The sequence below is a fragment of the Plecotus auritus genome (assembly GCF_963455305.1).
Source record: "Plecotus auritus genome assembly, chromosome: X".
NCBI lineage: Eukaryota > Metazoa > Chordata > Mammalia > Chiroptera > Vespertilionidae > Plecotus > Plecotus auritus.
In genome coordinates this window covers 5,153,876-5,175,566 of record NC_137784.1, presented here as the reverse complement: position 1 = coordinate 5,175,566, position 21,691 = coordinate 5,153,876, and the positions used below count along the sequence as shown (strand labels likewise).

Below are 21,691 nucleotides of genomic sequence, written 5' to 3'. Positions count from 1 at the left end.
CGTGCATCGGGCCTCTAGAGTCTTATGAACATCAAATAAGTACCAGAATTTTAAATGCTTCAAAAGTAATTCTACACTTTTATTTCGTCATTTTGCATAAGATGTCCACTCTGCCTCTTAAGTCTTTATTTTTGTTTAGAGAGGGGAGCTCTATTTCTTTTAAAAAATATTTCCATTGATTTCAGAACAGAAGGGAGAGGGAGAGAAAGATTGAAACATCAATGATGAGAGACAATCATGGATTGGCTGCCTCCTACACATCCCCACTGGGGATCAAGCCCCCAGTCTGGAATCAAGCCATGACCTCCTGGTTCCTAGGTGGATGCTCAACCACTGAGCCATACCGACTAGGCTGAAGTGAGCTTCTTCTCAAAGAGTATTTAAGAAGTGGGATCACTGGGTCCAATGGGAGTTCCATTTTTAGTTTTCTGAGGAAACTCCATACCGTTCTCCACAGTGGCTGCACCAGTCTACATTCCCACCAGCAGGGCATGAGGATTCCTTTTTCTCCACATCCTTGCCAGCACTTGTCATCTGTTGATTTGTTGATGATTGCCATTCTGAATATGCAAATTGACCATAACTCCACCACTCGGGGGGGTGGGATGAGGGCATGCGACAGGGCATAGGGGAGGCTGGGGAAAGTCAATGGGGGAAAAAAAGGAGATATATGTACTACTATATGTAACATTTTAAACAATAAAACAAAGATTCTATAATTAAAAAAAAAAAGGTATTTAAGTCTCTGAGAGCACAGTGTTTCAAAAAATTTCCCCTGGGGCAAAAGTCTATGAGCTATTCAAATATGTGTTCCGAAGACAGTGCCTGTGGCCTAGAATGGTCAATGGATCCTTTGCCTCTCGGCTTTGAATCTGATCTGTGGGCAACGGATTCTTCCCTCTTCCCTGTGAGGGAGCGAGTGTGAGGTGGTAGAAGCATTCTTTAGGAAATGTCCCTTCGCTGCCTGCCATGATGTACACACTGTTTTTAGAACTGGGAGGAAGTCACAGCCTCTGCACTGAGTGAGAGACCACGGCTCCCTTCCCACGGGTTTGAAAGGAGCCTCTGCATCCCATGGGCTGGTCAGGGCTGGCCTTGGGCGGAGTCTTACCCATTCTCCATGCAGGTCTGGAATGGCTGGGAAGTGGTTCCCAGGTAAACACCTGTAGTCGGTCTCATTTAAAAATATATATATTTTCATGGATTTTACAGAGAGGAAGGGAGAGGGATAGAGAGTTAGAAACATCCGTGAGAGAGAAACACCCATCAGCTGCCTCCTTATCGCCTCCTACGGGGAATTGAGCCTGCAACCAAGAAACATGCCCTTGACCAGAGTCAAACCCGGGACCCTAACTTTGTGGGGCGTCCCTCTAGCAGCCGTGGGCAAACTACGGCCCGCGGGCTGGATCCGGCTGTTCTATCTGGTTCTCTTGCTCTCCCCTCCACTGCTTTACTTTGAATTTATATTAGTTCACACAAACACTCCATCCATGCTTTTGTTCCGGCCCTCCGGTCCAGTTTAAGAACCCATTGTGGCCCTCGAGTCAAAAAGTTTGCGCACCCCTGCATCCACTGAGCCAGGGTGTGTGTTCTTTAAGTGAGTCAAACCTCTGGTTGTTTGAACAGGGAAGCTCCTGGGAGACATGCTTCTGATGAGGACCAGTTTCTGGAAACTGATACCCTGCTGAGGGCGGCGCGCCTGCCTCCTGCTGGTCACGCGTGGGAATGACGGAACCGCTGGGCTGTGGCAAGAGGTCTCTTGGCCCCTCTTCACCTTCAGTGTCACCAGAGAGCAAGGGGACAGGTCATGAGGGTTGAGACGCAGAAGGTGAGTCGGTCACCAGGGCGGGTCTGCTCTGGGAAGCGGGGCAGAGAGTTCCAAGCCCCTGTCCAGGGCTCTTTGGGAATGACTGTGTAAGGACCTCACTGGATTCTTGTTTCACAGGAATCAGGCAGGAGAAGGTGTCCCGCGCATTTCCTGCTGGTGCAGCACAGCGAGGGCGCCGAGGGCGGAGGCATTTCTCTCCTCCCGTTGTGGAGCGAATGCAAGTAAAGACCACTGGAGTCCAGACCAAACTAAAATTTAGGAAGCCTTTATTGCCGGCCGACGACTGCCCTCTCTCCTGGGGGAGGTCAGAGAGCAGCCCCGACTCTTTTTGCAAGACCGCTTTTAAGCACATTAACCACAGCCTGTTTTTGCAGAGTAAGTAACCCAAGACAAAACAGGTTTTCCCAAATCATGTCAGGGCCATGCTCTTGACGACCATGTTATTTACAGGGTCATCCTGGTCTTCAGAAAGCTGACAGTGTTCTATCTTGCAAGGCTATTTTGTGAGGTGCAGCGGGGAAGGGGCCATGAGACCATATCTCAAGGCCTGGCCTGGTGTCAGCACTGACCACCCTATCTGGGGCATAGTCCACGGCCTCTCCGAAGTGCTCACAAATTCCCACTCTCCAACATTCCCCACTGGTTTTATGGGAGAATCAAATCATTGTTTCTTTATCATCAGTGCAGAGATGATGATAGTGAGTGGGTAGGACCATCAGCTTTCCTGCCTGTATCCGCCTTTGTACACAGTTGGTGAGACTATTTATAAGACAGGGCCCAAATGTTGCTGCTATTAGCAATAAGATCAAAGGTCCTGCTAGAGATGTTAGGAGTGTTGTTAGCCATGGGGACCAAGAGAATAGATGTTCATACCAGTTTCCCTCAGTTCTTTGCCTTTCCTCTCTCTCTTGGAGTCTTTTTCTGAGTTGACTTAGGCTTTCTCTGATGACCCCGGAATGGTTGGTATAAAAACAGCAAGTTTCTCCTAAGGCCATACAGAGTCCTCCTTGCTTCATGAACAATAAGTCTAAACCCCTTCTATTTTGTAAGACTACCTCTGCTAACGAACTGAGGGAATCCTCTAGGCGGTGTACATTCTCCTCTAGGTGCTTAAGTCTAAATCTACTTGGCTGCTAAGTTCCTTAAAGTTTTTGTCCCCCATGACCAGTGCTGCAGTGCCTACTGCAGCTGATCCGGCTATTCCCAGACCGACAAGCAGGGGGACAATTGCCGGGGTCTATGAACCTGCCCAGGTAGATCCTGGTGCTCGCGCCCTCCCTCCCCAGAATAGTAATATACCTGGGGTAGGTTATGAGCTAAGATGCATAAGGAAGGCTTGCGTGGTGCATCAGTGTCAGAGGAGAGGCACAAGGGGTGATTCCTGTGGTGCACGCGAACCAGGTACCTTCAGGGGCCACCAAGTACCGGTCTGTCTCCTCTTCATTGTCCTGACCAAACCTCAGTACTGAGGAACAGGATTCACCCTAAGGGGATTTTGATAAATCTAACACTGATGACATAACACAAGTACCTCGTCCCTGGAAATCCCCAAGGTTAATTTTGGGGTGTGCCCGCATCTGCACACTCTTGTGGGGGGTTTGTAATTGAAACATTTCTAATGTCTGATGAATCTGAACCAACAGTCGCATTTACCCCTATTCCAATGTAGTAGGGGGGTTCTGGGTTTAAACAAAACCAACAGTCTCTGGTGGCATTTGGGGAAGTCAGATTTAAAAAGTTAAAAACCACACCCAGAGTGTCCAGGATAGGTCTCCGACCTAGTTTGGAAGTATGAGTCTTAGAAACAAGGGTCACCGTCACCGTGGTCAGAGGAGTTAACTCAGTATTATTCCGGGAAGGAGGTGGTGGTGTGGGATGGGGCCTAAGTGGCTGCACTGGAGGCAGCCCCTGGTCTAAGGGTCTTAAAGGCCCGATGGGGTTTTTCCTTTGGGTCTGCTGGGTTCTCTGGAGGGTGAAAAGGACCCCGGGATCTCTCCCAGCTACATACAGTCTCAGTCCCCAAGTTTTTCCTGCATCCCAGTATTTCTCCCACCAGTTTTGGGGCGTGATAACAACGGGATTGCAGTCTCCTATCATACAGTTATTGGAAGAGGCCCCCGGGCGGACTATTCTCTTGAACTAGATGGCAGGATCTCTGTTAGTCCACAGTGCCATAGTCTCACAACCCCACTAGGCACAATAATAGTCCCCGTCAGTTCCACATTCAAGGCTACCTTTCGCTGGGCAGACATAATGTTGAGTTCGTCAAAGTCCTCGTTCTAAGAGGAGGGTGCCACACCCATAACCCCTTCCTACATGATATGCCCCATGGGCTACTGGGGAAATATAGTGGGTATTGCTTTCTGGCGGCTTTCTCCAAGTTTCCCCAAATAATAGGCATATGTCAGTCTCTATGGAGGGGGCCCCTGGGGTCGTGGTATGACCTATAACAGTACCATCCACAGTCCGGGTCAGTTCCCATGTGTAATTAGCCCTCAGGTGGGGATTACTCGCCGTGACGGGCCATAGGCACATCAGGTTTAGGACTGCCTTCGGAGTCGGATTTTCAGGGGGTCCTTGGTACTCCGGATGGTCCATCTCTCTGGCCGGTCCTCTGATTCCGCCTTCTTGATTTGAGTTCGATGTATCCAGTGGTTTTTTCCCGCAAACTTCACCATTGATGGGGTGCTGAGGACAAGAGTGAAGGGTCCAGTCCCCCTGGCCTCCAAGGATGATGGCTCGTGCTTCTGCACCCACACCAGGTCTCCTGGTTGAAATGCAGGTGGTGCAGGTGTAGTCCCAGGGGCTGGGTCTCAGTGAGCCTCTCCGACCAGCTAGTGGTTAAGTGTGGAACTCAACTGTAAGGCCTGTAGGGACTTTAGGAGGTCGTGATTAGAAAGGGATGCCAACACTTCCTCCCCTAGCTTGGGAAGCAGCGGTGGGGGTCAGCCAAACAGAATCTCAAAGGGGGTAAGGCCCTTTACGTAAGGGGTCCAATGAGCCTGGAGAAGGGCAAAAGGAAGGAGGCTCACCCAGTTTTCGCCAGTCTCCAGTTTTAATTTTGTTACGGTTTAGTTTAGGGTCCAGTACATCCTCTCTACCTGCCCTGAACTCTGCGGTCTCTAGATACAGTGTAATTTCCAACTTATGCCTAACATTTTTGCCAATATTTGAGTGATGTGGGCAATGAATGCCAGGCCATTGTCGGACCCCATCGCAACAGGTAGGCCAAACCTGGGGATAATTTCTGAGACTAATTTCTTAACTACTTTCTGTGCTGCTTCAGACTTGGTAAGGTAAGCTTCTGGACTGCTTTCTGGGTAGACTGTAAAGCCTGTAAGAACCAGTCCGCAGGCAGACACTCTACCCACTGAGCCAAACCAAAGTGGGCTAATCCTTGCTAACAAATCTTTATTTCCCATTGGAGGTCGCCACCTAGTGGGTAGCTGACCTGCAGCGGTCCCTTCTGCATAGCAAGGCGTCCACGTGGCAGGTCCAGTTACTTGCTCTCCCGTGGCACCGGAGGGGCCCCAGTTTTTTCCCGGTGTTGCCCTCCCAAGCTCTGAGAGGAGATCTCCCGCAAGAGCAGACATAATGTATGTCTCCTTGGTTAGGCCAATGCAGTGGGGCTGGCTTCTGAGTACACACCTGTGGAACTGTTAAACCTGTTGCCACCCTGGCCAGTTTTGCAAGGTGGATAGAGCATCAGCCTGGGGCCCAAAGAGTCCCGGGTTCAATTCCCGTTAAGGGCACCTACCTTGGTTGCAGGCTCCTGAGGGAGGCAACCAATCGATGTGTGTCTCTCACATCAATGTTTCTGTCTCTCCCTCTCCCTAAAAACCAATGAAAAAGTATCCTCGGGTGAGGATTCCAAACCAAACCAAACCTGTTGCTGAACATCTCATTGTGTAGGCTCACCCTGCCCCAGTGTATAGCGGGGTAAACTGAGGCAGGTACTTGCCAGGTTGCCTATTCTATGGTCAAGAACGTTTATGGCCAAGCCTAGCGCATTTGCCTCAGTGGATAGAGCATTGGCCTGTGGACCAAAGGGTCCCGGGTTCTATTCTGGTCAAGGACACTTACCTTAGTTGCAGGCTGGTCCCCGGCCTGGGCCTAGGTAGGGGCTCATGCAGGAGGCAGCCAATCCACGTGTTTCTCTCACGTGGATGTATCTCTCTGTCTTGCCCTCTCTCTTCCCCTCTCCCTAAAAATCAATGGAAAAACATCCTCGGATGAGGATTTAAAAAAAAATGTTCCAGCCTATTCCCGGCCCACTCGTGGACTACACACAGCATATAATTAGTCTGTGATGAGGTCAGAGCTGTAGGCATGGCTCCTTAACCTTCCCTCCGACACGGTACTTAGCCAGGGGCAGTGGGTGCCTGTGAAGACGGTGCAGGTGATATTGACATCCCTTGGCAAGTTTGAGGGAAAGCATCGGCATTGGATTGGTCCCTAGTGACAAGGTCCAAAATAACTTTTGGTTCTCAGCCTTCTTAGCCAAGACACAATGCTGAAAGTTAAGGCTTACTCCGTGCAACAGAACCCAGTGATCACTAATAGCAGCTACTTATGAAGGGGCGATGTGCCGGGCTATTTATTCCCCATTTTCTCCAATCCCATAGACCAGTGGTCGGCAAATAGCGGCTCGTGAGTCACATGCGGCTCTTTGGCCCCTTGAGTGTACCTCAATCAGATTGAGGACGTTTTTAGCAAAGGCCAGCTTAGGAGTTCCCTAATTAAGTTAATAACAATGTACCTACCTATATAGTTTAAGTTTTAAAAATTTGGATCTCAAAAGAAATTTCAATCATTGCACTGTTGATACTTGGCTCTGCTGACTAATGAGTATGTGGACCACTGCCCTAGATAGTCCTCCGAGGCAGGGATTATTATCTCCACTGAAAATCAAGACAACAAAGGCCCGGGGATGGGGGGGCAGTCAGGGGCTTACCCAAGGTGGCTCATCAGCACACTTGCCTCCCACACGGGTTCCAGTTCCTGCTGCTTTCTCAGTTTCCTTGTTCACATCCCAACAGGATTACAATCTTTGAAAAAGGCCTGGAAACGCCTAAAGAGGGTTCTGATGTCTTCGTGTTAATGGTGCAGTGTGACCTCTGATTTCTGCACCTGGAACAGATCAAAGTAGCGCTAGCACGGGATGGACACGCCCGTTTCCGTGACAACAGTGCATGAGCCGAGTGCCACAGTCACTTCAGTCTTGGTCACTGCTGTCAGGTCAGCTGCCAAAGCCAGATTGGAAGTCTCCTTCCAGCCCGAATTCCAGAGAAGGGGATAGAAAATGGTTTCATACAAGGTCCTAAGTATCAAATCCTTAAAAAAAATTGACCTAAGTAATAATGTATGTCTCCAAATGCCAAGAACTTTTAAAGCTTAATTGAAGTTTGGTGTAAGGATTTTCAAGGGGCCCAGCTGGCGTGGCTCAGTGGCTGAGAGTCTGCCTAAGAACCAGGACGTCATGGTTCGATTCCCGGTCAGGGCACATGCTCGGGTGGGGGCTAGATCCCCCGTAGGGGGCGTGCAGGAAGGGGGTGGAGGTGAAGGGGGCCCTAATATGAGGTGCCAGAAGATTTGACTTTGGGGGGCGGGCACACAGTGCAATATGCAGATCTTGTCACATAGGAACCCACACCTGAAAACTATATGATCAAGTCTACCAATGTCACCCCAATCATTTTATTTAAAAAAAATAAGAGGCACACAGAGGATGTGGGTGGTAGAAACTGTATTCCAAACTAGGTCGTTTGGTTCCAAATCTTATGTAGTGAGTGTGTATGTGTGTGTGTGTGTGTGTGTGTGTGTGTGCAAGTGTGTGTGCACACTCATCTCAATCTCCTCATCTGTCGGTTGAGTGGGATATTCCTATGGAACTCAGAGGATTGCTGGGAAGATTAAGAGATAATATACTGGCACATAACTGTTTGTCGTTGTTGTCATTATCATCCTCATCATCATCCTCATCCACTATATTCTGCTCCTTCAATCTCTCATGAGCTTTGTCAAATCTCAGCCACTAAACTAGCCATTAGCACTATTTTCAAGACGTTGCTTTGCTGCGGGGATGCATGTTTAGGCTAACTTATGAAAACTGTGTGAAACCAGACACGATCCCTCAAACTCAGTGACCCATTGTATGGGAAGTGGGAGAGGGAGGAATCTTGGGAGACGTACAGATGTTTGGACATAATGAGTTGGGTGAGTGATAGGTCCATTGGCCAGAAGAAGGGCTACTGCAGGAGGGACAGGCTGGGGGAAGACAGCCACATCATACAGTGGAGAAGCCAGAACTGGAACCATAATTCCTCTTCAGGCTGTGGTTTCTCAGGGTTGAGATCTTCATGGTGGGGTTCCCCATACATGACAGGGAGCGTTCTGGGGCACACGTCATTGCATGTTATAGCTAAACCATAACTGAAATATTAGCCTTTTTCTTTTTCTGGCTGGTGAATAGAGATTTCCTCTTCAGACTAACCTTTCAGAGCTAGACTTCACATGCTTCCTTTTGTTTCCCTCCATTTCCACCCCTTCCTATGTACTTGAGCAAAGCCTTTGCCCAGTGTCGGTCTTCCACCTGTCAGAATGGCAATCATCAACAAATCCCCAAAGACAAATGCTTCCGAGGATGCAGAGAAAAAGGAACCATCGTGCACTGCTGGTGGGAATGCAGACTGCTGCCACCACTGTGGAGAACAGTATGGCGTTTCCTCAAAAAACTAAAAATGGAGCTCCCATTTGACCCAGTAATCCCACTTCTAGGAATATATCGAAGAAACTAGAAACACCAATCAGAAAGATTATTTATACCCCTATTTTCATAGCAGCACAATTCACCATAGCTAAGATTTGGAAACAGCCTAATTGCCCATCAGCAGATGAGTGGATTAGAAAACTATGGTACATCTACACAATGGAATACTATGCTGCTATAAAAAAGAAGGAATTCTTACTATTTGCATCAGCATGGATGGACCTGGAGGGCATTATGTTAAGTGAAATAAGGCAGGCACTGAAAGAAAAATACCACATGATCTCACTCATTTATAGAAAATAAAGAATATTATAACCTGATGAACCTAAAAATAGATACAGAGGCAGTAAAGCACTGAACAGACTGTCAAATTACAGCAGGAAGGCTTGGGAGTGTTGGAAGGGAGGGAAATAGATCAACCAAAGGACTTGTATGCATGCATATAAGCACACCAATGTTATCATTATTTTTTAAAGTCACAGAGAGAGAAAGAGAGGGAGGAGAGAGGAACACCGATGCAAAAGGGAAATATCGATCACCTGCTCCCCTCATGCACCCCAACCGGGATGGAGCCCACAACCTGGACATGTGCCCCGACCCAGAATCAACCCAAGACCCTTCAGTGCACAGGCCGACACCAACCATTCGAGCCCCACGGGCAGGGCCAGTTTCTGTTCCCAGGCCTGTGTTTAGAAGAAGCCAGTCGGCTCAGTGCACATGCTTCTGCGGAGAGCCTGGCATAACATAAGTGCTGGGTAAGGGCTTGCCATCAACATTCCTCAGCCACTTCTCCTTGTCCGCTATGCCTTCAACACATGGTTATTGAGCCTCCGTGTGCTGGATGCTGGACACACACAGAAGAACACACATGACCCCTGGCCTCCAAGAGCACACATTTCAGGAAAGGCGAGCCTGCTGTGTGCTCTGATGAAGCTGGTGTCCTGGAGAGCAGGCAGGTGCTTCCGTCTCTAGGAGGGACGGTGTCAGAAAAGCTCCAGAGAGGAAGTTGGTCTTTGTGATATTTTTAATTTTTTAGAAATATATTTTGTATTGACTTCAGAGAGGAAGGGAGAGGGAAAGAGAGAGAGAAACATCAATGATGAGAGACAATCATGGGTCCGCTGCCTCCCGCACTCCCCACACTGGAGATCGAGTCCGCAACCCGGGCATGTGCCCTCACCGGGAATCGAACCCTGACCTCCTGGTTCATAGGTCCACGCTCAACCACTGGTCCATGTCGGTTGGTGAAGTTGCTCTTTTTAAACAAAAAGCAAGCACATGAATGGGAGGTGGGGGGTAATGGGGGAATAAGGACACATATGTATTACTTTAATCAATAAAGAAATAAAAAAAAACCTCCCAAGAGTTCATATGAGAACAATCAACTGGAATCGGGTAGCACCAAATTGGAGGTGGTTAGGAGCCCTTCACTGTCAGAAGCACAGGGGCAGATTGTTACAGACAAAATGCATTAATAAGGAAAGCATTGGTGGACTATAGTATAAAGACTAGTTGGCTGCTTGCAACTGGCTATGCTTAGCCTTAACCTGGAGGCATTTACAGTTTTAGATTTGGCTTTTCCCTTTCCTCCTTTACTTTATTTCTTTCCTTCCTTCCTTCCTTCCTTCCTTCCTTCCTTCCTTCCTTCCTTCCTTCTTCCTTCCTTCCTTCCATCAATCCATTGACTCTTCCTTCCTTTCTTCCTTCCTTCCTTCCTTCTTTCCTTCTTTCCTTCCTTCCTTCCTTCCTCCCTCCCTCCCATCCATCACTGCTTCCTTTCTTTTCTCCTTCCTTCCTGCCTTCCATCTATCCATCCTTCCTTCATTTCTTTTATATAAGATTTGTCTTCTAAGAAATATGATTTTCTTGATTTTAGAGATAAAGGAGAGAGAGAAACATCAATGATGACAAAGAATCATGGATTGGCTGCCTTCTGCATGCCCCACACTGGGGATCCAGCTCACAACCCAGGCATGTGCCCTTGAGTTGAATAGTAATCGGGACTTTCAGTCCCCAGGCCAACACTCTATCCACGGAGCCAAACCAGCCAGGGCAAGACTTCACCTCTTGAAGACCTGCTCCCTGACCCTGGCCCTTTAATAAGACTAACTGTCACAGGCCTTCAGACCAGCCTGGGAGCCATGGAAACAAGAGAATGTTTGGTTTCCTTATTTCTGTTACTGCTTGGCAGGGACTACCGTTTGTACCTCTGAGACGTCCTCCTCTGCCTTTGCGTATTGTTTGGGTAAAGATTGGGCTTTATTTTCTCCCTGGTTAGGAAAGACCTGAGATTTCTTGGGGCGGGGTGGGGGGTGGGGGTGTCACTTTATTTAATCCTTTTATTTGCTCTGTGAACAGGTTAACTGTCATAAGTGGTCTTACAGGAGAGATGAACCCTAGCCCCCTTCCTGCCTTCCTTCTTTCCTTCCCACCTGCTCTCCTTCCTTCTTTCCTTCCTTCCTTCCTTTCTTCCTTCCTTCCTTCCTTCCTTCCTTCCTTCCTTCCTTCCTTCCTTCCTTTCTTCTCTCCTTTCTTTATTCCCTTTCTTCTTCCCCTTTTTCCTTCCTTCCTTCCTACCTGCTCTCCTTCCTTTCTTCCTTCTCTCCTTCATTCCTTTCTAACTTCTTCACCCTCTTCTTTCCTTTCAACCTTCCTTCCTTCCTTCCTTCCTTCCTTCCTTCCTTCTTTCCTTCATTTCATCTTTCCTTCCATCTCTTTCCTTCTTTCCTTCCTTCCTTTTATCCATCATTCCATTCTTCCTTCCTTCCATCATTCATTCCTTCCTACATTCTCTCCTTCCTGTCTTTCTTGCTTTGTTTCTTATTTCCTTCCTTCTTTTTCTTCCTTCCTTCCATCCATCCACCCTTCCTTCCTTGCTTCCTTCCTTCCTTCCTACCTTCCTTCCTTCCTTTTTTTATTCCTTGCTTCCTTCCTACCTTCTTCCTTGCTTCCTTCCTACCTTCCTTGCTTCATTCCTTCCATCTTTCCATCCTTCCTGCCATCTTTCCATCCATCCTTCCTATCTTCCTTTCATCCTTCCTTCCTTTATTCCACCCTTCCTTTCTTCCTTCCATCCATCCATTCTTCCTTCCTTCCTTTCCATTCTTCCTTTCTTCCATGCATCCATCCTTCCTTTCTCCCTTTCTTTATTTCTTCCTTCTTTCCTTCCTTCCTACCTTATCTCTTCCTTTATTGCTTGCTTTGTTTTTCTTACCTTCCTTCCTGCCATTTATCCATCCATTCTTCCTTCCTCCCTTTCATACTTCCTGCCTTCCTTTCTTCCTTCTTCCATCCTTCCTTCTTGCCATCTTTCTAACCTTCCTTCCATTCTTTCTAACCTTCCTTCCATCCTTCCACCTTTCTCTCCTTCCTTCCTTCCTTCCTTCCTTCCTTCCTCCCTTTCTTCCTTCCTTCCTTCCTTCCTTCCTTCCTTCCTTCCTTCCTTCCTTCCTTCCCTTCCTTCCATCCTTGCTTCCTTCCTTTCTGCCTTCTATTCATAATTCCTTCCTTCTATCAATTCATCCATCATTCCTTTCTTTTTCCATCCTTCCTTCCTTTCATCCATCCTTCCTTCTTTTATTCCTTCCTTACTTCCTCCCATCCTTCACTCCTTCCTTCCTTCCTTCATTCCTTCCTTCCTTCCTTCCTTCCTTTCTTTATTTCTTTTTTCTTTCTTTTCCTTCCTTCCTTTTCTTTTCTGTCCTTCCTTCCTTCCTTTTTAGATTTGTCTTGTAAAAAATATGTTTTTCTTCATTTTAGAGTGAAAAGAAGAGAGAGAAACATCAGTGATGAGAGATAATTTGGATTGGCTGCCTCCTGCATGCCCCACACTGGGGATCAAGCGTACAGCGGGGGCATGTGCCCTGATCAGGAATCGAACCCTGACCTCCTGGTTCTTAGGTCGACGCTCAACCATGCCTGTTGGGCTGTAGCCAATCTTAATTGTGTCTTTCAACCAATGTCCAGAAGTGGAACTGCCTGTTTGAAAGTTTGTACATATTTTGATTGACTTTAGAGACAGAGAGAGGGAGAGAGAAACATCGATGTGGTGTTCCACTGACTGATGCATTCATTGGTTGATTCTTCTATGTGCCCTGACCAGGGATTAAGCTCTGCGACCTGGGCCTGTTGGGAAGACGCTCTAACCCCTTACCTGTCCTGCAGGGTGAAAGTCTGTACACTTTAAGGCTTTCAGTAAATCTTGCCCAAGGACCCTTCGCCAGCAGAGCATGGGGGTCAATTGTCTCCATTCTGGAATATGGCATTTCCCTCTCCAGTATAGTGCCACTCACTCCGGGGGGCAGTTCCAGGCCATGGGTCCCATCCTCATGACAGCGTCTATTGGTTTGCAGATCCCCTGGATACAGAGCCATGGCCTTGTTCGACAAGGCCAATTGCCAGGCAGCGAGTTTAGTGCTCAACATCCTGGGATGGATCCTCACCATGGTTTGCACGGGCCTGGCCAATTGGCGGGTATGGTACATAGAGAGCAGTCCCGCCCCGCCCTGGGGGATGGCCTGCGTGGGCATGTGGAAGGTCTGCACTTACCAGCCCAACAGCCTGCAGAGCCGACCCATAGCGTGTCACCGCTACACCTACAGTGACACCTACCTGCCGCTGGATATCCGCATTGCTCAGCACCTGCTGCTGGCCGCCATCCTCCTCGGGTTCCTGGGGAAAGGGCTCATGGTCATGGGCCTGCACAGAGTGTACACGGGACAGCTTCAGAAGGACACCACCGGCAATCTGTTCTTCGCTTCCAGAGTCCTGAGCATCATAGCTGGCACATTGATCTTCATTGTCGTGATCTCCAACAACCAGGCTGTGATGGATGAAGAGGGCATTGCATTCCCGCCATCCTTCCACATCCCCTTCAGGCCCGACCGGCAGAAGCTCGGCAGCACCGTGCCCCTGGCGGTTCTGGCTGCATCCCTGATGCTGTTGAGTGGGCTACTTACCATCTCTTTCCAGCTGTCCCCCGACAACCAAGTGTACCCCGAAGTCTCGCAAGTGTGAAATTCCTGGTTGCATAGCTTTGCAAATCCACGATGAGCAGTTTATGGGGGTGAAGTATCTATGAAATAGGTCTAAGGATTCATGACCATGGCAAAGGTCATCTTGAGCAGCAAGTGACCATATCCTGCTCTGTGCAAATTGGGCTCATCGATTGGTTAAGGAACTTTCATTAAAAAAATTCCAAAGAAACCACTTTGCACCTGTCTTACTGAATGTGGATTTTACTTATTATTGATTAAACTTGTGGCCTGGTGCACAAAATTCATGCCCATTAAAATGGGATTAATTAGAGGACATGTTTTAATATTGCTATTTGCCCTTTCTCTATAATAGAAGTATCAGAGATGAAAGAAAAGTAGTAAAATGTATATGAAAATATTCTTCCTGTCAGAGTCTGGGGCACACCACGGAACCCAAAGTCAAGTCCCCGCCGACCCACATGCGCCTCAAAATTTTGGGAGACCCAGACCCAGCCAGCCCGCCCTCCCATTGAGCTAGATCCAGACCTGGCTGGTCCCACCTTTGTCAAGCCCTGCCAGATTGGGTGGCGCAGCGTCAGGTGTCCTGGTCTGGCACAGGGGTTGGTACATGGCCTGAGGTCCCCCAGCATGGGCCGGGGCGGGGGGCATATCCTGATGTCTTCCGTCAATCCATGCCAGGTGGGAGGCATTCTCTGAGGTCACCTAGCCCTGGACAGGGTCGGGGTGTGTGGCCTGAGGTCTCCTGTCAAGCTCCGCCAGGTTGGGGATGCAGCCTGAGTTTCCCGGGCTTGGTGCCAGAGTGGGGGGCGTGGCCCGAGGTCCCCTGTCAAGCCGGATGGGGGCCCAGCCTCAGGTCTTGCTGATTGCTCGTTAAGGCTCTTTATGGGTTCTTGGCCTATGCTGTGGGCACATCATCTTGTGTTCCGTAAACCCTGCCTCCACTGTGGGCACCGCCTTCTTTGTAGTGGAGATATGGTCAATTTGCATATTCCCTCTTTATTATGTAGGATAATCAATGCTATACTCCTACTGTGTGGAAATGAGAGTTGCTGGGATTCTCACAGCTCCCTCTCAGACTCCCAAAAAAACAACTGACCTGACCTTCCATGGCCTGGCCCTAACACCTCTCCACCACATGCAATTCCCCACCTGTGCAAAAGGAGAAGCGCGGGAGGAATCCACCTTCCATTGCCGGATTCAGCAGTTACCGAGATTTTGCCATATTTGCTTTCTCTCACTTCCTTCCCTTCTTTTCCTCTACTTTGCTTTCTCCGAAGAACTTGAATGCAAACCCCAGACGTCACGTTCCTTCATCCCTATGCACTTCAAAATTATTCTCTAAAAAAAAGGATATTTCCTTGCCTTTCCATAGTACACCTTTAAACATAACAACTATCTATACTAATAAAAGCTTAATATACTAATTAGCCCAGACACACTTCTGGACAAAGCAGGGGATGTGAGGGAAGCCCAGGTCCCAGGTGCCTTCAGTGGCCAGAGGAAAGCCCGGGAGCCTGCCTGCGGCCAGAAGGAAGCCTGGGTCCGGGTGCCAGAGGGAAGTCGGTGCTGGTAGTGAAGGGAAGGAAGGCCTACTCTTGGACGAATTACGTGCATCAGGCCTCTAGTTTCTTATGAACATCTAATAAATACCAGAATTTTAAATGCTTGAAAAGTAATTCTACACTTTCATTTCTTCATTCTTGCATAAGATGTCCACTCTGCCTCTTAAGTCTTTTTTTTTGTTAAGAGAGGGGAGCTCTATTTCTTTTAAAAAAATATTTTCATTGATTTCAGAACAGAAGGGAGAGGGAGAGAGAGATTGAAACATCAGTGATGAGAGACAATCATGGATTGGCTGCATCTTACATATCTCCTCTGGGTTTCAAGCCCCCAGTCAGGAATCAAACCATGACCTCCTAGTTCCTAAGTGGATGCTCAACCACTGAGCCACACGGGCTAGGCTAAAATGGGCTTCTTCTCAAACAGTATTTAAGAAGTGGGATCACTGGGTCAAATGGCAGTTTTATTTTTAGTTTTTTGAGGAAAGTCCATACCGTTCTCCACAGTGGCTGCACCAGTCTACATTCCCACCAACAGTGCACGAGGGTTCCCCTTCTCCACATCCTCACCAGCACTTGTCATTTGTTGATTTGTTGATGATTGCCATTATGAATATGCAAATTGACCATAACTCCACCACTTGGTGGGTGGGATGAGGGCATGTGACTGGGGGTAGGGGATGCTGGGGGAAGGTCAATGGGGGAAAAATAGGAGATATATATACTAATATATGTAACACTTTAAAAAATAAAAAAAGATTCCATAAATAAAAAAAAGAGAGAGAGAATTTAAGTCTCTGAGAGCACAGTGTTTCAAAAAATTTCCCCTGGGGCAAAAGCCTATGAGCTATTCACATATGTGTTCCAAGGACAGTGCCTGTGACCTAGAATGTTCAATGGATCCTTTGCCTCGCGGCTTTGAATCCGATCTGTGGGCAACGGATTCTTCCCTCTTCCCTGTGAGGGAGCTAGTGTGAAGTGGTAGAAGCATTCTTTAGGAAATGTCCCTTCACTGCCTGCCATGATGTGCACACTGTCCTTAGAACTGGGAGGAAGTCACAGCCTCTGCACTGAGTGAGAGACCACGGCTCCCTTCCCACGGGTTTGAAAGGAGCCTCTGCATCCCATGGATGGTCAGGGCTGGCCTTGGGCGGAGTCTTACCCACTCTCCATGCAGGTCTGGAATGGCTGGGAAGTGGTTCCCAGGTAAACACCTGTAGTCGGTCTAATTTTAAAAAAAAACTTATTTTTATTGATTTTACAAAGAGGAAGGGAGAGGGATAGAGAGCTAGAAACATCAGTGAGAGAGAAACACCATCAGCTGTCTCCTGATCGCCTCCTACTGGGGATTGAGCCTGCAACCAAGGTACATGCCCTTGACCAGAGTCAAACCCGGGACCCTTCACTCCGTGGGGCGATGCTCTATCCACTCTGCCAGGGTGTGTGTTCTTTAGAGAGTCAAACCTCTGGTTGTTTGAACAAAGAAGCTCCTGGGAGACATGCTTCTGATGAGGACTGGTTTCTGGAACCTGATATCCTGCTGAGGACGGTGCGCCTGCCTCCTGCTGGTAATGCGTGGGAATGACGGAACCGCTGGGCTGTGGCAAGAGGTCTGTTGTCCCCTCTTCGCCCTCAGTGTCACCAGAGAGCAAGGGGACAGGTCATGAGGGCTGAGACCCAGAAGGTGAGGCGGCCACCAGGGCGGGTCTTCTCTGGGAAGCTGGGCAGAGAGTTCCAAGCCCCTGTCCAGGGCTCTTTGGGAATGACTGTGTAAGGGCCTCACTGGATTCTTGTTTCACAGGAATCAGGCAGGAGAAGGTGTCCAGCGCATTTCCAGCGTGTGCAGCACAGCGAGGGAGCCGAGGGCGGTGGCATTTCTCTCCTCCTCCTCCTCCTGCCGGGAATCCTCCCACGGTGCCCAGGAGCCAGAGGCTGCCATGTGGCATTTGGGCTCGGGGCCAGCATGCGGCAGTGCCGGGCCCTTTGCTGCGGGCCCAAGGCAGGGAGGGGTGCCTAGTGATAGCACTCGCGGAGGGAGGCAGAGCAGAGGCCGCACCTGGGTCATAGCGTGCCTTCTGGACACCAGCAGGTGCAAGTGGGAGGAGAGTCGGGTGATGGCCGTATTTAAGGTAGAGGACAGGGGGGAAGGAGGGGAGCTCTGCCAGTGGAACAGAACAGAGGCGCCCCAGAGGACCCAGGTCAGCTTACCCCACCGTCCTGGACCAAGGCCCGTTCAGGGAGGCCGCCCCGTGGCCTGACCCTGGCTCCCATCACGTCACACTTTCTCCCCTCACCTTCCCCTTCCTCCAGGCTTTCTACTTAAGACTCTGAGGAATCACAGTGCCTATGTGCTCTGAGACCTCAACAAGGACATTTCCATTGTAGAAGGACTTCAACTCTTTTTAAAAAATATATTGTTATTGATTTCAGAGAGGAAGGGAGAGGGGGAGAGAGAAACATCAATGGTGATGGAGAATCACAGGTTGGCTGCCCTTGCACACCCCCTACTGGGGATGGAGCCTGCAACCCAGGCATGTGCCCTGACCAGGAATCGAACCCTGACCTCCTGTTTCACAGGTCAACACTCAACCACCAAGCTCTACTTGTTCAATCTTAAAGCCAAATTGTGTTCACCTGAGGCCTCCCTTGACCCGTTCCAGGTTCTAAGAGGGACACAGTCTCTCCCGGGCTCCGTCTTCGTGTCCGTTGGGAACCAGCCCAGTTCCAGGCAGTTTGTGGACCAGTCCGGAAAGAGATGCTCAGCTAAAGTCTGCAAGCTCCTAACACGGAGGCCCGGGCGCTGGGATGCAGGACCCAGAGGGACTTGCCCGCATCTCTGGCGGCAGCGAGAAGGCCATGCACTCCAGGGCCCAGCAGGTACCTGTGTCCTTGCTCCTTGTTCCTGAGGCTGTCTGTGTGAGGGGGGTTAGGGGGGCTCCTTTGGGTCCCTGTTCTGACTCCGGAGCTGCTGAAACAGAAACAAAGGCATATTAACAACGGTTCGAGCTTATTTTCTCAAAAATCGATTCCGATTGGACAGTTTCAAGCCCGAAGTGGTTAGGAGGCTGTGTTGACAGGAGCCAGAGGAAAGGAGGAAAGTGTGGAAGAAGGAAAGGAAGGAAGGAAGGACTGGGGCGGGCAGCCAGCTGGCTGTCTGTGATTGGCTGTCTTTGGAGTTTGGCTGTGGATTAAACTATTAAACCTGTTGCCACCCTGGCCAGTTTTGCAGGGTGGATAGAGCATCAGCCTGCGGCCCAAACAGTCCCGGGTTCAGTTCCGGTCAAGGGCACCTACCTTGGTTGCAGGCTCCTGAGGGAGGCAACCAATCGATGTGTGTCTCTCACATCAATGTTTCTCTGTCTCTCCCTCTCCCTAAAAACCAATGAAAAAGTATCCTCGGGTGATGATTCAAAACCAAACCAAACCAAACCTGTTGCTGAACATTAGAATTTTGTTTTTTTTATTTGAATATCAGAATTTTGGTTCCAGCATTTTGTTGTGGATTCAGGGGGGCAGAGCAGGGAGAGGGCACTTCCTCTCTTCCTAGACAAGAGGTCCACGTGGTATAGAGTCTCCTCTTTCTCACTGGGCTTATAGTCTGCGTGGGAAGGCGGGGACCTGCTGAGCCACCTCGGCTCCAGGAAGCCAGCCATTCCAGGTGGCTGAGGAGGAGGGCAAACGTTAGGGTGGGGTCACCCCCTTGGGGCCTTGGTGCCCAAGATTTGGAACTCTCATTGTGTAGGCTCAGCCTGCCCCAGTGTATTGCGGGGTAAACTGAGGCAGGTACTTGCCAGGTTTCCTGTTTTATGGTCAAGAACGTTCATGGCCAGCCCTAGCCGCTGTGGCTCAGTGGATAGAACATTGGCCTGCGGACCAAAGGGTCCCTGGTTAGATTCTGGTCAAGGACACGTACCTTAGTTGCAGGGTAGTCCCTGGCCTGGGCCCTGGTTGGGGCTCATGCAGGAGGCAGCCAATCCATGTGTTTCTCTCACATCAATGTTTCTCTCTGTCTTTCCCTCTCTCTTCCACTTTCCCTTAAAATCAATGGAAAAACATCCTCGGGTGAGGATTGAAAAAAAAAAAAAAAAAGAATGTCCTAGGCCTACTCAAGGCCTAAAGGCAGCATATAATTAGGCTCTGATGTGGGCATGGCTGCTTAAACTCCCTCAAACACGGTACTTAGCCAGGGGCAGTGGTGCCTGTGAAGACGGTGCAGGTGATATTGACATCCCTTGGCAAGTTTGAGGGAAAGCATCGGGGTTGGATTGGTCCCTAGTGACAAGGCCCAAGATAACTTTTGGTTCTCAGCCTTCTTAGCCAAGACACAATGCTGGAAACTAAGGCTTACTCCGTGCAACGGAACCCAATGACCACTAATAGCACTACTTATGAAGTGGCGATGTGCCGGGCTATTTATTCCCCATTTTCTCTAATCACGAAGACCAGTGGTCGGCAAACTGCTGCTCGCGAGCCACATGCGGCTCTTTGGCCCCTTGAGTGTACCTCAATCAGACTGAGGACGTTTTTAGCAAAGGCCAGCTTAGGAGTTCCCTAACTAAGTTAATAACAATGTACCTACCTATATAGTTTAAGTTTAAAAAATTTGGCTCTCAAAAGAAATTTCAATCGTTTTACCTTTGATATTTGGCTCTGCTGACTAATGAGTTTGCCGACCACTGCCCTAGACAGTCCTCCGAGTCAGGGATTATTATCTCCACTGAAAATGAAGACAATGAGGGCCTGGGGAGCGGGGAGGGGGGCATTCAGGGGCTTGCCCAAGGTGACCCATCAGCACATGTGCCTCCCACCCGGGTTCCAGGTCCTGCTCTTTCTCAGTTTCCTTGTTCAAATCCCAACAGGTTTACAAGCTTTGAAAAGGGCCTGGAAACGCCTAAAGAGGGTTCAGAGGTCTGCGTGTAAATGGTGCAGTGTGACCTCTGCTCTCTGCACCTGGGACAGATCAAAGTAGCGCTAGCACGGGTCGGACGCGCCCATTTCCATGACAACAGTGCATGAGCTGAGTGCCACAGTCACTTCAGTCTTGGTCACTGCAGTCAGGTCAGCTGCCAGAGCCATATTGGAAGTCTCCTGCCAGCCGGAATTCCAGAGTAATGGATAGAAAATGGTTTCATACAAGGTCCTAAGTATGAAATCATTAAAAAAATTGACCTAAGTAATAATGTATGTCTGAAATGCCAAGAACTCTTTAAAGCTTCATTGAAGTTTGGTGTAAGAATTATCAAAGGGCCCAGCTGGTGTGGCTCAGTGGCTGAGCATCTGCCTAAGAAGCAGGAGGTTAAGGTCGATTCCCGGTCAGGGCACATGCCCTGGTTGGTGCTGGATCCCTGTAGGGGGCTTGCAGGAAGGGGGTGGAGGTGAAGGGTGTCCTAATATGAGGTGACAGAAGATTTGACTTTGGGGGGGCAGGCACACAGTACAATATGCAGATCTTGTCACATAGGAACCAACACCTGAAACCTATATGATCAAGTCAACCAATGTCACCCCAATCAATTTAATTTAAAGAAATTAGAGGCATACAGAGGCAGCAGGTGGTAGAAACTGTATTCCAAACTAGGTCATTTGGTTCCATATTTTATGTAGTGTGTGTGTGTGTGTGTGTGTGTGTGTGTGTGTGTGTGTGCGCGCACACTCATCTCAATCTCATCTGTCGGTTGAGTGTGATATTCATATGCAACTCAGAGGATTGCTGGGAAGATTAATTAGTTTAAGAATCCATTGTGGCCCTCGAGTCAAAAAGTTTGCCCACCCCTGCATCCACTGAGCCAGGGTGTGTGTTCTTTAAGTGAGTCAAACCTCTGGTTGTTTGAACAAGGAAGCTCCTGGGAGACATGCTTCTGATGAGGACCAGTTTCTGGAAACTGATACCCTGCTGAGGGCGGCGTGCCTGCCTCCTGCTGGTCACGCGTGGGAATGACGGAACCGCTGGGCTGTGGCAAGAGGTCTCTTGGCCCCTCTTCACCTTCAGTGTCACCAGAGAGCAAGGGGACAGGTCATGAGGGTTGAGACCCAGAAGGTGAGGCGGCCACCAGGGCGGGTCTGCTCTGGGAAGCGGGGAAGAGAGTTCCAAGCCCCTGTCCAGGGCTCTTTGGGAATGACTGTGTAAGGGCCTCACTGGATTCTTGTTTCACAGGAATCACGCAGGAGAAGGTGTCCCGCGCATTTCCTGCTGGTGCAGCACAGTGAGGGCGCCGAGGGCGGTGGCATTTCTCTCCTCCCGTTGTGGAGCGAATGCGAGTAAAGACCACTGGAGTCCAGACCAAACTAAAATTTAGGAAGCCTTTATTGCCGGCCGACGACTGCCCTCTCTCCTGGGGGAGGTCAGAGAGCAGCCCCGACTCTTTTTGCAAGACCGCTTTTAAGCACATTAACCACAGCCTGTTTTTGCAGAGTAAGTAACCCAAGACAAAACAGGTTTTCCCAAATCATGTCAGGGCCATGCTCTTGACGACCATGTTATTTACAGGGTCATCCTGGTCTTCAGAAAGCTGACAGTGTTCTATCTTGCAAGGCTATT

The 21,691-nt window shown here is 49.2% G+C and overlaps 1 protein-coding gene across 1 annotated transcript; it reads left to right on the top strand.

Moving 5' to 3' along the window:
• Positions 1-12,968: 12,968 nt before the first annotated feature.
• Positions 12,969-13,613, top strand: LOC308239699 (claudin-34-like; the record flags this gene model as incomplete). The annotated part of the gene is made up of 1 exon (XM_080652509.1): positions 12,969-13,613. The coding sequence occupies one exon, from the start codon at positions 12,969-12,971 to the stop codon at positions 13,611-13,613; it is 645 nt and encodes a 214-aa protein (XP_080508635.1).
• Positions 13,614-21,691: the final 8,078 nt, after the last annotated feature.